Source organism: Lytechinus variegatus, chromosome 3 (genome assembly GCF_018143015.1).
Source record: "Lytechinus variegatus isolate NC3 chromosome 3, Lvar_3.0, whole genome shotgun sequence".
In the NCBI taxonomy this organism is placed as follows: Eukaryota; Metazoa; Echinodermata; class Echinoidea; order Temnopleuroida; family Toxopneustidae; genus Lytechinus; species Lytechinus variegatus.
This window is the reverse complement of record NC_054742.1, coordinates 2,909,707-2,926,019: the sequence shown is the minus strand read 5'-3', so window position 1 is coordinate 2,926,019 and position 16,313 is coordinate 2,909,707. Positions and strand designations below refer to the sequence as shown.

The following is a 16,313-nucleotide window of genomic DNA, read 5'->3' as shown; positions in this document are numbered from 1 at the left end:
TGCAACTGAGTAAACACTGCAGTGTACATAAAGAAAATTAGGAATCTCCTTTCAATGTTTCAATAACTCTTATAGCAATGTTCAGAATTTGCTTAGAAATTTACAGGTAGGTCAAGCTCATCTGAAGGAGGGAAGGAAACTAGGAGGGGCCATTACAAATTTGGCAATTTCATATGGGCAAGTAGTGTTTGAGTAAATTTTTGCATATATCAAAGAGCAGTGTCAAATCTTGAGGAGCATTGAATGCGCCTCTGAAATGCTGAATATCAACTGATTTAAAGATTTGTAGGGTGATAATCTGTGATATAATGATGAAACATCAAAAACATTACTTTTTGCATATAAATTGGCATAGGTCATTTGCAATGTAGTGAATAACTATGATAATGACATCTTGGGCTTGTTGCAGAAATAGGTAGGGGAAGGCGGGGTAAGTTGAGCATAGGGGCAAGTTGAGCCACCACCCCCAGGCTAATAATGAATGAGTCAGACATTGTGGTGGTGTCATGTATCGATGACCCATAGCATAACCCCTAACCCCACCACATTGTTTTCAACTTTGAAACATAAAGTAGGGGAAGGCGGGGTAAGTTGTGACACTTTTTGCATGTTAGAATTGATAATACTAGTACCATTGTAGAAATAAGTACCTTGCCTTTAATTTGATTCTTGGGAAATGTTTTTCACCTACATATAACTTTCTACCCCCACACTGAAAGTCATCGTGACCTTTGAAAAAACCGATGTCAAATGGCTCAACTTGCCCCATATATGGGGTAAGTTGTGCCACCGTCTGGGGTAAGTCGAGCCACAAAAACTACGTACAAAATGTATGGGGGAGAACCAGCATGTCAAATTTTTGTTTAAAGTCTTTTCACTTGCTAATTCTCTATAAATACTAACATCCTTTAAAAGGAAAAGAGCAGTCATGAAAATTTGCTCCTTTCAGCCTGCATTTCAATCGATTTTTATGGTTTGTTTGTTTTTTAAGATACATTACCATAAGAATTACCATGGCTCAACTTGCCCCATCCTGTTCGGCTCAACTTACCCCAGTCCCAACTTAGTGCGATAATTTTGTATCCACACATTTATTATGCATCCATCATATAAAAGACTATGACAAGAATGAAGATCCATACCTGGACTAACAATGTTGTTATTATGTCTTTACTATATTTAAAGACGTGTGTGTGAATAAAGCACTTATCTATTTCACACTCTTTTTTACTTTTTTGGCTGAAATTCATACTTTTCCCTCTAAAAAACCTCTTTTTGTTTCAAAGTGGAAAACAATGTGGTGGGGTTAGGGGTTATGCTATGGGTCATCGATACATGACACCACCACAATGTCTGACTCATTCATTATTGGCCTGGGGCTGGTGGCTCAACTTGCCCCTTTGCTCAACTTACCCCGCCTTCCCCTACTTTTTAGAGGGAAAAATACAAATTTCAGCCAAAAAAGTAAAAAAAAAGGGTGTGAAATAGATAAGTGCTGTTTACCTACACACGTCTTTAAATATGTTATAGAAATAAGAACAATATTGTTAGTCCAGGAATGGATTCTCACTCTTGTCATAGTCTTTTACATGATGGATGCATAAGAAATGTGTGGATGTGAAACTATCGCAAAAAGTTCGGACGGGGCTAATTTAAGCCAACCAACATGGCGCAAGTTGAGCCATGGTAACTCTTATGGTAATATAAAATAACAAATCAAAAAACATAAAAAGCCATTGATATGCAGGCAGAAAGGAGCAAATTCACATGACAGCTCTTTTACTTTTAGAAGATGTTAGTATTTATAGAGAATTAGCAAGTAAAAAGACTTTACATGAAAAATTTACATCCTGGTTCTCCCGCATACATTTTGTACATAGTTTTTGTGGCTCAACTTACCCCAGACAGTAGCACAACTTACCCCACAGATGGGGCAAGTTGAGCCATTTGACATCGGGTTTTTTCAAAGGTCACGATGACTTTCAGTGTGGGGTAGAAAGTTATCTATATAGGTGAAAATATTTCCCAAGAATCAAATTTAAAGGCAAGGTACTTATTTCTATAATATTACTAGTCATATCAATTCTAACATGCAAAATGCAAAAAGTGTCACAACTTACCCTGCCTTCCCCTCTATTTAAACGCAGCACAAGAAATCAAGTACCAGTCCAATATAAATTTTTCACTGGTTAAAATTTAGTTGAGTTTGATTTTTTTAGTTGCGTTTCTGCAAAAGTCCCAAGTGCACATAAATGCAACACCTGCATTGCATATATTTGTTCTGCCTAAACGTGAAATAATGATTGCACTTAATAATTACGAGGGATGCTTCAATTTATATGACCTATTGGCTTTGTTGAGCTATTAAAAGCAATCAACCATCTTAACACAAACGTTGTAGTCAAATATGCAATAATTCAGATACAGAATCTCTTTCAAGAATAATATCTATAAATATCAAAAGCATGCTATATTCAAACCAAAAGAATGCAACTGATATTCTAGTATATCATAATACTATGAATATTGATTTCTTATGTAGTTACTTCTTTTAGACAATACCTCTTTTATTCCTGTATGAAATTAAATCAGATTTAGCCTCAAATTAAATTGCAATAAGTTGGAACAATTAAAAATAAAAATAATCATGAAGTTTGAAAATCAACTATCTAATTTGATTTGCATTCAGTATACATAAAACAACACTTTTGGTCTGAACTTTATAAACACAATATTTCATCACAATGACCAAGGCATCTTTAAGTTGATCTCAGAAACTGTCCAAGAAATTCCAGCAGATATGTCATACAAGTGGAATGCCTCTGGCCGTCTCACCTGCATCACGCGGTTCAAAATAGCAGCAGTGCTGGCTTTGAATACTACTCCAACTCGCACAAGATGTTCAGTGATACATGGTTACTCTTATGTCCACTTTTTATGAACTAGACCAATAAACTTACAGAGATATGATGGTTATTCAACAAAAAACCCCAACATGGCCAAAGTTCATTGACCTTACATGACCTTTGACCTTGATCATGTGACCTGAAACTCGCACAGGATGTTCAGTGATACTTGATTACTCTTATGTACAAGTTTCATGAATCAGATCCATAAACTTTCAAAGTTTTGATGGTAATTCAACTGATACACCCAATTCGGCCAAAGTTCATTGACCTTTGACCTTAATCATGAGACCTGAAACTTGCACAAAATATTCAGTGATGCTTGATTACTATTATGTCTAAGTTTCATGAATCAGATCCATAAACTTTCAAAGTTATGATGGGAATTCAACAGATATCCCCAATTCGGCCAAAGTTCATTGACCCTAAATGACCTTTGACCTTAATCATGAGACCTGAAACTTGCACAAAATATTCAGTGATGCTTGATTACTATTATGTCTAAGTTTCATGAATCAGATCCATAAACTTTCAAAGTTATGATGGGAATTCAACAGATATCCCCAATTCGGCCAAAGTTCATTGACCTTACATGACCTTTGACCTTGATCATGTGACCTGAAACTCGCACAGGATGTTCAGTGATACTTGATTACTCTTATGTACAAGTTTCATGAATCAGATCCATAAACTTTTAAAGTTATGATGGTAATTCAACAGATACACCCAATTCGGCCAAAGTTCATTGACCTTTGACCTTGATCATGTGACCTGAAACTCGCACAGGATGTTCAGTGATACTTGATTACTATTATGTCTAAGTTTCATGAATCAGATCCATAAACTTTCAAAGTTATGATGGGAATTCAACAGATATCCCCAATTCGGCCAAAGTTCATTGACCCTAAATGACCTTTGACCTTAATCATGAGACCTGAAACTTGCACAAAATATTCAGTGATGCTTGATTACTATTATGTCCACTTTTTATGAACTAGACCAATAAACTTACAGAGATATGATGGTTATTCAACAAAAAACCCCAACATGGCCAAAGTTCATTGACCTTACATGACCTTTGACCTTGATCATGTGACCTGAAACTCGCACAGGATGTTCAGTGATACTTGATTACTCTTATGTACAAGTTTCATGAATCAGATCCATAAACTTTCAAAGTTATGATGGTAATTCAACAGATACACCCAATTCGGCCAAAGTTCATTGACCTTTGACCTTGGTCATGTGACCTGAAACGCGCACAGGATGTTCAGTGATACTTGATTACTCATATGTCCAAGTTTAATGAACTAGACTAATAAACTTTTAAAGTTATGATGGTAATTCAACAGATATCCCCGATTCGGCCAAAGTTCATTGACCCTAAATGACCTTTGACCTTAATCATGAGACCTGAAACTTGCACAAAATATTCAGTGATGCTTGATTACTATTATGTCTAAGTTTCATGAATCAGATCCATAAACTTTCAAAGTTATGATGGGAATTCAACAGATATCCCCAATTCGGCCAAAGTTCATTGACCCTAAATGACCTTTGACCTTGGTCATGTGACGTGAAACTCATGCAGGATGTTCAGTGATACTTGATTAACCTTATGTCCAAGTTTCATGAACTAGGTCCATATATTTTCTAAGTTATGATGACATTTCAAAAACTTAACCTCAGGTTAAGATTTCAATGTTGATTCCTCCAACATGGTCTAAGTTCATTGACCCTAAATGACCTTTGACCTTGGTCATGTGACATGAAACTTTAATAGGATGTTCAGTAATACTTGATTAACCTTATGGCCAAGTTTCATGAACTAGGTCCATATACTTTCTAAGTTATGATGTCATTTCCAAAACTTAACCTCAGGTTAAGATTTGATGTTGACGCCGCCGCCGCCGCCGTCGGAAAAGCGGCGCCTATAGTCTCACTCTGCTTCGCAGGTGAGACAAAAACCACAGTTGGTGATTGTGTTAGTTATCAGGAGAGTTTACATTAATGCATTCTAGGGCTGAGCTCCAACTAATGGACAAATTCCTGCCAGCATGTAGAATTGATAAGATCTAAAGCAGCACAAGTCTCACACATTCTATGACATGTTAAACCCATGTCACATATCGCTATCCATATGATCTTCACAAGTTTACAATGTAGATCAGCAAGCAGTACTCTCCAATATAAATTGAAGACAGTCAGAGTGTTAGTGTTTAAGTGTTCTTGATAGAAGGTGATATCACAAGGCTATCCATGCTTCCTGAAACGCTCTCACTACATGTGACTTCAAGAGTTCCATCCCTAAGAAAGAAAAAAAAAATTTTTAAAAAGAATAATTTGTGAACCCAGTAAAGTTTCACAATCTTAATGTTCCCTTTTGAAATCTCACACAAATAAAAGTACTAGCAGTGATAAATTGCCCAACACAAATATCTTTGATGCTTTTGCAAGGTGCCTATTTATGTTAATGAAGTATAACACTCTGTCCTAGCCCCTTTTCTTGACGACATCAAGACTTAACTGCCCCTAAGTCAACATGTACACCTGTTGCAGGTCTATTGCCAACACTCTTTGCAAATTGCCTAGATTCTAGTCTGACTTTAGTGCTTACACATTGAAAATTTATAAAGGAAAATAAAACCCCAAACCCAATACAACATAATATCATTGATAGAAACAGGCTAATCAAATGAATCCACTTACACCCCAGTCTGATTTCCCAGTATAGAGTCCCACCTCTCTAAAGATGGGATTCTTCAATTTCGAAGTCTCTGAATGGAGGTAACCATTTTCGCGGGATTAGTTCAAATTGTGACATCAACAACGAACTACATCTGTAAGTAGATATCTATGTTTGCATATTATACATTTTATATTACCAATAAAAAATCAAATATACACATAAAACTAAAAAAATATTGTTAGAAATGTGGTTAATATTATATGATGAGTCTTAATAATTAATCTTTCACCCAACACCTATGATTTCAAAATGAACAAATAAGCTAGTGAGAATAAATGACTATAGCTTTTGCCAATAAGAAAATCGTAAATTATGATATAATGTTAAACACATTTCTTACATTATCTTAATGAGTTTTGTTATATACTAGTATTTGATTTATTATTGGTAAACTAAAATCTATAATAGGCAAATGCAGATATCTACATAGAGATAACCCTGCGAAAAGGTGACCTCCATCCAGACACTTTGTTATAAAGTAAACTTGTAGGCCCATATTCTGATAGCATGGTTTAAATTAACTCCAGTCTAAGTGTAGTAATAAACTGTCATATTTTAAGTTAAGTTCAAGTTTCGTATTCCGATAGCAAGGTTTAAGTTAACCCTGGTCTAAGTATGGTAATAAATCCTCTAGAGCTTAAACTCGCACAGGGGGTAGTTTAAGCCTGGTTTAAATCCAACAAATCATGGCCAACAATTTTTAGAATTCATGCCTGTATTGCATTTTGAGCTATTTCCTCAGTTTTTAACTGATTCTCATGAAATTTGGAACACACATTGGTCTCAAGGTAAGGAGGTGTAAGAATTTTTTTTTCCTTTTTCAGAAATTGTGTTGCCATGGTAACAGTATATTATGGCCAAAATTTTGCCATTTGAAATACTTCATCAGTTTTCTACCAATTTTCAAGAAAGTTGGCTCACACATTGGTTTTGAGGTAAAGATGTGCGAGACACATTTTTGCATGTGTCGGAAATTGTGTTGCCATGGTAATGGTATATTATGGCAAAAATTATGTATAAATCTTGCTGTTCCAACGACTTCCTCAGTTCTTAACCAATTCTCATGAAATTTGGCACAGACATTAGTCTTAATGTGAAGACGTGGAAAACATATTCTATGCCTAAAGTATTTTAAAAATCACGTTGCCATGGTAACAGTATATCAAATAAAAAAAGGTAGGTGAAAAACTTGTGTTTTTTTGTGGTTTTAATTACTATCATTTTTAAACCATTTCTCATATTTGGCACAGACATAAGTCTTGAGATGAAGATTTGCGAGAGACACATTTTTGCATTTGTCGGAAATTGTGTTAATAATAATAATAGTGTATATTTGTAGAGCGCACACACTGTCAGTAGTAAAAATGTGTTGGTGAGAGGTGTTATGTAAAAATCTTGCAATTCCAACTCTTCCTTAGTTTTAACCAATTCTCATTCAATGTGGCAAAATCATTAGTCTTGATTAAAAAATTATTTTGTCTTTATGAAAAAAATCATGTTGCCATGGTAACAAATCAAATATTAAAAATTAGATGGAAATGTTGTGAATTTAACTACTTTATCAGTTTCCAACTGTAGCTCTAGACTTATTTATAGTTTTAAGGGGGGTACTAGATCTCGAACTACAATCCCTAGCTCTAGATCTAGGCCTAGATATAGACCTAGATCCTTTAGATCTAGTCCTAGAAATAATCCAACATTAGATCTCTAGCCTACTTCCTTTTTCAGGCCTAATGTTACACGAGTAGATCTAGACTAGCCTACATTTACTATTTTTTTTATTTAGAATCTGCATTGAGAGTCTACAAATCTCTAGATCCAGACCTATTACATGAAGACCTAGATTGATATAGATCTATTTCTAGATCTAGATAGGGTCTAAATTATTTAGTCTAGATCTAGGCAAGCATTAGAGATTCTAGATCAAACATTAGATTAGATCAGCCAGTCCTAACATTAGGGCTACGGCTAGGCAAGAATTAGAATCTAGATTGAATAGATAGTACAGATTAACGTTATCCAATCTAAATTTTTACATAAATCCAGGCCTAGTCTAGACTGAGCTGTTGGTCTAGGTTCAGGCCAGTTTTCTAGTCCTGGACCTGGAAAGCTAAACAAGTCCCAAAAAAGTTTTAAAGAAAATTATAAAAAATCTTCAAAGAAACAAATGAGATATGGATTATGGACCTAAAACAGGAGTGCAGAGATTTCTAGATCTAGGACTAATTATAACTTTAGTTAGGCATAATTGGCAAGCAATGCAAAGCAATAGTCAGATCTAACACTGTAAACAGGAATAACCGTCGTATCTGGGGATTTGTTGAAAAAAATCTGACATTTTACGGTCATATCATATTGTCTTGGTGAGAGAGGCCAACATAGACTGTCACAGTTCAGCGGAACAACCAATAGCTTTTTGTCTAAGACAAATCAGATCTAGTACTAGACCTATATCTATCCCTGCTCCAAGGCTAAGCCAGTCTAAGTCCTAAATACTGTCTAGGCCTAGACCAATACTAATAAATATGTAGCTTCAGTCTCAGTTGCCCCACTAGACTACGTTTTGCTTCAGGAAAGTAAAAAAAAAACATTGTTCAATTCTCCTCCAAACAGACGGATACTAGCTGAAGATCGAAAGTTAGAATTGGGCCTAGGCTAGATCTAGGCCTAGTGTTAGACCAAAGACTAGTCTCAAAAGTTACAACAATTTTTCCATAATTAAAGCTAGAAAAAAGATGTCGACCTCTTAAGTTATTGTTTTTGATCTAGGACTAGAGTCTAGAGTGGGTTAGGCTTGAGGGGAATCTATTCAATTTAGATTTTGACAAACATGAAAAGCAATGAATGGGACTGATACACAAAAAACTGTGCAGGTCACTCGATTTGGGATTGAAATGTTTTAGTAATTAAAACAAAGATAATCTGAATGAAAATTTCTAACCATATATGGGTGAGAAGGATTTTTTTTTCACTACTATAGTTGTAATTAGTTTCCATAAAATCCAAATTTTTAAGAAAAAAAAACTGAGTAACATTTTTTCAACTTTGTTGCAACCATCCCTGCAGCAGCAATTTACCAAAAAGTGCTAGTCTTGGTTAAAAGAGGGTTACTATTTCCAAAAAGAATTTCAAACACGGATTTAAACCAGGTTTAGTTAAACCTGGCTATAAGAATACCAAAATAATTAAACTACACTTAGACCAGAGGTGCGGTTTAGTTAAACCAGGGTTAACTTTAGACTAAGGTTAAATTAAACCTGCTATCAGAATACGGGCCTATTTGGTGGGTTTTATTGTTCTGTATTAATTCAGTGCATTACAAATGAAATAAAGCATTGCAAATCATATGTTTCCAATATTTTTTCTTCCTCCGTTTCTAACAAAAAGTGTAGCACTTTATTTTGGTCTTTTATGGGTCAGAGGCATGATTTTTTTGTATTCATCTTGGCAGTTCATCACACAAAATAAATATATTATTGATACATGTATACTTTGTAATTTGACAAAAATAGACAATACTACAGTGATTAAAAGAGAGAGTTTCTCTTTGACTAGTCAAAGAAAAAAAGCACCCCTTTCATACAGGTGTCATTAGTCCTAACTGCTTACAATGAACCTGACCATGACATTGTTTGTGAGAAGGATATTATTGATTCTTTTCTCTCCTTGTTTTTCAATGAACTTCCTGGGTCTGCTGGAGGATTACTGATTGTTTTACATGTAAAGAAGGTAGATAATCTCTAAGTGGTTTTGAAAGCGAATTTATTAAAAACAAAACAAAGCCTCTACAACTGCAAACTACTGGGACAAAGCACAAGGGCATCAATAGGAAAATGTGTGGTTGTGAAGAAATGCAAATTGAATGCATAAAGAGTAAAGTACAGGATACAGAGAGAAGATGAATTGCATCTCACCTTTTCAAATGAAGATCTAAAGTGACCTTGCCTTCTTGTGGTTCTTCAGACACAAGATCTCTAAGAATTATCTGAATAAAACAAGAAAAACACATTGTAGTGCATATTCATTTCAAAGATATAATGAAATTCAAAAAATTTCCTAGAAGAGATATATTGCTTTTTAATTCTCACGAATTGCATAGATTTACTGGATGTTTCCTTTTTAAAATTAGATTTGTATATCTTTTTTACCTGAAACTAGTTTACACTAGTAGGATAATATAAATGAATCGAGATATTATACAAAAAAATAGAATAAAACAATCTTATCAAACAAGCAAGGGCAGCCACACGGACCATCCAGGATGGCTTTGCCAACCCGGCAGTCCACGAATGACGCCGGAGGTTTTTGACAGTCAAAATTGGCCTGATGTAAAATCTTACAGTGTGTCTGTGTTTGTGTCTGGAGATGATGGAGAGGTGACACAACATTTGCTCCTGCGACTTGCTCCAGACTTTATTTTGTCTATATAGGGTTAGGTTTAGGAATGCATTAGGGTTTGATGTTAGAATTGGGATTAGGTTTAGGGTAGGGTATAGTGTTAAATATCGGGTTGAAGTTAGTAATTTGGTTAGATTGTACAATTAAAAGTAGAGCCACTGTAGCCAGAGCAAACGTAATGAAACCAACTGAAAACAATTCTGACTTTGTAGGATTAATATCTTTCATATCATTTTATTTCAAACATATATGTTGTTCTTTGCAAACATTTTTGTTAGAGATATTTTGGAAGAAATATTGAATGCAGTCCCTTTGGTGAATGATATTTTGTAATCATGGAAATACATATGATGGAAATACATATGATGTTTATGTTAACTTGTGCATTACTAGCCTACACAATGAGAGCTCCACATGGAGTGACAGGGGGTGCCCCAAAGCTGGAATAGCGCTAGAGCATCCCCACCCATCAATTCATTAATGCATCAATGTTCAAACACCACTTTATGAAATAATACAATGGCTATGACCAAGGCTTAGTCCTGATGGTAGCTTCATGGAGAGGAAAGTCACTAGGAATAAATCCTAGTTTATCACCACTGCACACCTAAATCAGCTCCAGTATTTATTAGAACAGATCAAAGAATGATAGACTTTGAGGGTCTTTTATCTAATTGTATTGCACAGCAGTCATCACTAGAATAATGAATAAAGATAATGACAAAAATAAGTATAAATGTTGAACTCACTTTTCCTAATTTTGTTGTTTCATCTAAAAAGCTGGTAGGCTCTCCTTCCACAAGTTGAAGTGATAAAGAGTCTTGGTCTTTGGGGACAGTAAAATAATGTTGCTGCCTGAGAGGGATGTAACTATGTTTGGGCACGATAGGATGAAGAAGGGATGATCCAGCTTCGTCAACAACCTAACAACAAGCAATCAAAGTTACACATTAGATTCAGCATTTTGGTATGTGGTATACAGGAGTTATATTATCTGTATGCACAAATGCATCAAGTGATACTGGGGCTACAGATCTTTCTCTGTTACAGCCCCACATCTATAGAATTCACTCCCATTAGACATCAAATCTTGCAAGTCAACAGAACTTTTTCACACAAAAAAATTAGTGACACTCATGGTCAACTACTACGTGCCTCCTTTTCATTTTGACTTTAAACTTATACATAACTGTTATTGTAATATTTCTATTCAAACAATTTTTTAATTACATGTAATTATTACATTTTCTGTATTGTATAAGTTGTCAAATGAGTATTGCAAGCCCTGGGTATGATTATCACCAGATATGTGCACTATAATAACCCTATCTAGGCTGGGGTATTTTGGGAGTTCATATGGCTGGGGGGGGCCTCTCAGGCCCCCCTTGAGATCTCAGCCGTCGACTGCGCGATCGCGCCGAATATTGGCACGCGGGTTGCCTGGTACATAATTTACAAAATTGTATAGTTATTTATTTCATGTTAATTTATGCGTAATTAGTATTGGAAATCATACTTTTTCCTTTAACTCAAATAAAGCTCCCAATGTACAAATTTTTGGCATAGAAACTCTTTGAGGTGTTTTTAGCAAGTGTACATGAAAAAAAATGCCATATCGAATCATTTTCTTATGTATTTCTCTTTTTTTCCTTTTGTTTTTCATTGTTTTTTCAATGAAATTTGTTGGGGACTCTTCTGAGATCATAAAAAGCATGAAATAAATACATTTAGACCAGCAAAACTAAATATTTCATTTCATTTATTCAATACTTTCATTAAAAAACATATAAACAATGTAGATATATACACACATATAAAGGAGTATAAAGAAAACATATAAAAACAAACAATACAAATGTACAAATGAAAGTATTAGGAGAGGCAGAAAGGCAGAGCCTTATATAAAAAGCCAATCTCCATACAGATAAGAAGATTAAAAATTGAATTGTTGATTAAGAATAGCAAATTAAAATGAATTGAAAACAGTACATTTAAATCTAACACCCATACATTCACATCAGCACACATACACCATTCATAATCAAAACACCAGCAAACACACACACACATACATTCTTATTTAAAATATCAAACTGTTACAATTTAAAGGTACCTATGTAGTAGTAAAAATTTCATTTTTCTTGTAAAAGTATTCAGCGTTGGACTCTGTCTTATTGTAATTGGTAATTCATTCCAAATTAATGGACCCTTATAAAAAATTGTATTTTGGTAAGTTGAAGTTTTTGTTAAGGGAAAATGAAAATTGTTTGAATGCCTAGTTTGATATTCATGAATATTTCTGTTCAGTTGGAAATATGATATGATAGATGTTGGTAATGATTTGTGGATACATAAATACATGAATATTGCACATTGGTAAACATATATATCAGGCATTTTCAGAGTCTTTAGATTAAAGAATATAGGGCTGGTATGGGCAAGGTATTGGCTGTGATAAACAAGTCTTATAATTTTCTTTTGCAGCACAAAAAGTCTATTAGTATTTTGCATACTAGAGCATGCCCATGTAATACAGTAATACATATGTGGCAATATCAATGTGTTGTATAAGATCATTAGAGTTTCTTTGGGAAAAGATTTCAGTTTATAAAATAAACCGATACGTTTGGATATTTTATTGCAGATGACACTAGTGTGTTCATTCCATGTTAGTTTATTGTCAATAGTTACCCCTAAAAAAGTTGTCTGTTTGACTTGACATATGAAAGAGTCTTTGATTTTTAATTTTATTTGGGTTGCATCAATATGTTTTTTGTGAAAGTCATGAAATTTTTTTTTTTTTATGTTAAGAACAAGTTTATTATCATTAAGCCAGACAACCAGTTTGTCAAATTCAGTATTAAAGTTCTTTTGTAGAGTAATGATATCATGGTGGGACATAAACACACTAGTATCATCCGCAAATAATATTGGCTCAAATTGTTCGGAAATATTGCACAAGTCATTTACAAATAAAAGAAACAATAATGGGCCAAATATTGAGCCTTGGGGCACTCCACACCTTACTGTCATCATCTGAGATTCACATTCATCTAATAATACATACTGTTTACGATTACTTAATTTATTTTTAAACCATTCAAATACAACACCTCTAAATCCATATCTCTCTAACTTTTTTTTATAAAATATTATGATCCAGAGAATCAAAGGCCTTACTAAGGTCTAACAAGTGGAATGCCTCTGGCCGTCTCACCTGCATCACGCGGTTCAATATAGCAGCAGTGCTGACTTTGAATACTACTCTAACTCGCACAAGATGTTCAGTGATACATGGTTACTCTTATGTCCACTTTTTATGAACTAGACCAATAAACTTACAGAGATATGATGGTTATTCAACAAAAAACCCCAACATGGCCAAAGTTCATTGACCTTACATGACCTTGACCTTGATCATGTGACCTGAAACTCGCACAGGATGTTCAGTGATACTTGATTACTCTTATGTACAAGTTTCATGAATCAGATCCATAAACTTTCAAAGTTTTGATGGTAATTCAACTGATACACCCACTTCGGCCAAAGTTCATTGACCTTTGACCTTGGTCATGTGACCTGAAACGCGCACAGGATGTTCAGTGATATTTGATTACTCATATGTCCAAGTTTAATGAACTAGACTAATAAACTTTCAAAGTTATGATGGTAATTCAACAGATACCCCCGATTTGGCCAAAGTTCATTGACCCTAAATGACCTTTGACCTTAATCATGAGACCTGAAACTTGCACAAAATATTCAGTGATGCTTGATTACTATTATGTCCAAGTTTCATGAATCAGATCCATAAACTTTCAAAGTTATGATGGGAATTCAACAGATATCCCCAATTCGGCCAAAGTTCATTGACCCTAAATGACCTTTGACCTTGGTCATGTGATGTGAAACTCATGCAGGATGTTCAGTGATACTTGATTAACCTTATGTTCAAGTTTCATGAACTAGGTCCATATATTTTCTAAGTTATGATGACATTTCAAAAACTTAACCTCAGGTTAAGATTTCAATGTTGATTCCTCCAACATGGTCTAAGTTCATTGACCCTAAATGACCTTTGACCTTGGTCATGTGACATGAAACTTTCATAGGATGTTCAGTAATACTTGATTAACCTTATGGCCAAGTTTCATGAACTAGGTCCATATACTTTCTAAGTTATGATGTCATTTCAAAAACTTAACCTCAGGTTAAGATTTGATGTTGACGCCGCCGCCGCCGGAAAAGCGGCGCCTATAGTCTCACTCTGCGTCGCAGGTGAGACAAAAACAACCCAATCATTACTTCTTTTTTTTTCAAAGGCAATTGATACTTTATGTATTAACTCGATAATGGCAGAAGATGTAGAGTGACCTGCACGAAAACCAAACTGCTTTGGAGTAATGATATTGCACTTGTCCAAGAATTTATATACACGTATATACACACATTTCTCTAAGATTTTAGAAAAGAAAGGGAGAATAGATATAGGTCTGTAATTAGATATACTTTTATCTTTATCTTTTAATCCACTTTTATGAACTGGAATGACTTTGGCGATTTTTAATTTGTCAGGTACAATACCAGTATTCAGAGATAAATTGATTATCTCACATAAAGGATGACATAAAATATGAATAACACTTTTAACCAATTCACCACGTACTCCATCAAAGCCAGGGCTCTTTCCACTCTTAAACTTCAAAACAATATCAATGATTTCTTTGGGTGTGCATGGAGTAAAAAACATTGATGATTCACTTCTATTTACATATTGCAAAAAGTCCCCAGAATCAGTAAAAGAAGAAGATAGTAAGTGACCTATGTTTACAAAATATTTATTAAAAGCATTGCATATTGCACCTGTCCCACTTATTGTTTCATCATCAATATAATCATACATTTATGAATTTTGGTTGAAAACACAATTTGCATTGACTTTGAACACAAAACCACGTTTTTGAGCAACTTTTGGTCTGACATGCACTTACATGTTGCGCAAAATTGGTCTCAAAAGTTGCACAAGACTTGAAAGTAAAGTCAGCGAGCGGCACGGTCAAAAAATTTCGCACGGCGAAAATACCATGCCTAGATAGGGTTTATCTTAAATTATTATCATTATTTTCATCAAGTATTACAATTGGATAATGACCTACCTTAATGAATATTGACTTTGCTGTACATGGTGTTTGTAAGTCAGATGGACTACATGATAAACTACCTTCTCTACTCGACAACAAAGCAGCCTGTAGATGGCAATCAAAATAAGTCAGAGATAAATGAACATTGAATTGTACTTATTGCTAACCCATAGACAAGAAGAATTTCATCAATAGATACTGGTGGATCCATAGGGTAGAAACCATATAGAATTAGAAATTAGTGATTTCAGTTGTTAGCAGTCAGAGAAAAATGATTTTAGAATTAGGGAAAATTTACAGAAAGTAATAATGCAAATACAGTGTATGTTCTAAATCTAGAATATAGCAGCCCTGCAACAAAATACACAGCAGACTTTGATGGATTCCTTGGACATCTAAACAGGAAGATGAATGCAGCATTGTATGCAACATATTGGTTTCCATTGTTATTAATATTCTACATATTACATCTGATAATAATTATCAGTAGAAATTTTAATTGGTATGGCAAAGATAAAAGATTATTTTGATATCATCATATTCTATATAACTGATTTAATTTCAATTCTAATATATGCAAGATTGCAATATATTTAAGCAAATTATTTTAATTAGCTACATGAAATAAGATAGTGGATGTAAAAAGACATATTTCTTTGTGTTGAGTAATATATACCTGTACTGCAGCACCGATTGCTACCACCTCGTCTGGTGAAATGGATGAGAGAAGTTCTGATTCTGGGAATCTATCTTTCAAAAGATTCTGAAGCTTTGGAATGCGAGTTGATCCTCCTATAACAATAACCTGCAGACATAATATATGTTACTCGACATATCAATTCATAATAATCAATTAATATAATAATCATTAACTGCTGATTACCAACTGTTTATATGTGATACAAATAAAAAAACTCATTGGATTATTTAATTGTGTTATTCAAAATTTGATCTAGTCCTTATTTTTATGTAGGGCTTCAGAATCTACCATTTTTTTTTTTTATATTGACCCTATCATCAACAATTATGCGCTTTTTCCCACTAGACCCAAGTACCAAATGGATGATATATTGTGCTGTATGTAAATAATAACTATCAAGAAAAACACAAAAAGTCCTT

General features: G+C 34.3%; 1 protein-coding gene across 1 annotated transcript; it reads right to left on the bottom strand.

Annotated features, from left to right (window-relative positions):
- Positions 1–4,873: 4,873 nt before the first annotated feature.
- LOC121411946 (heat shock 70 kDa protein 14-A-like) lies at positions 4,874–16,011 on the bottom strand (the record flags this gene model as incomplete). The annotated part of the gene is made up of 5 exons (XM_041604857.1): positions 4,874–5,213; positions 9,570–9,640; positions 10,803–10,976; positions 15,210–15,299; positions 15,871–16,011. Coding segments are annotated over 5 exons (564 nt in total), but the record flags the coding sequence as incomplete, so codon positions are not given.
- Between the last annotated feature and the right edge of the window lie 302 nt (positions 16,012–16,313).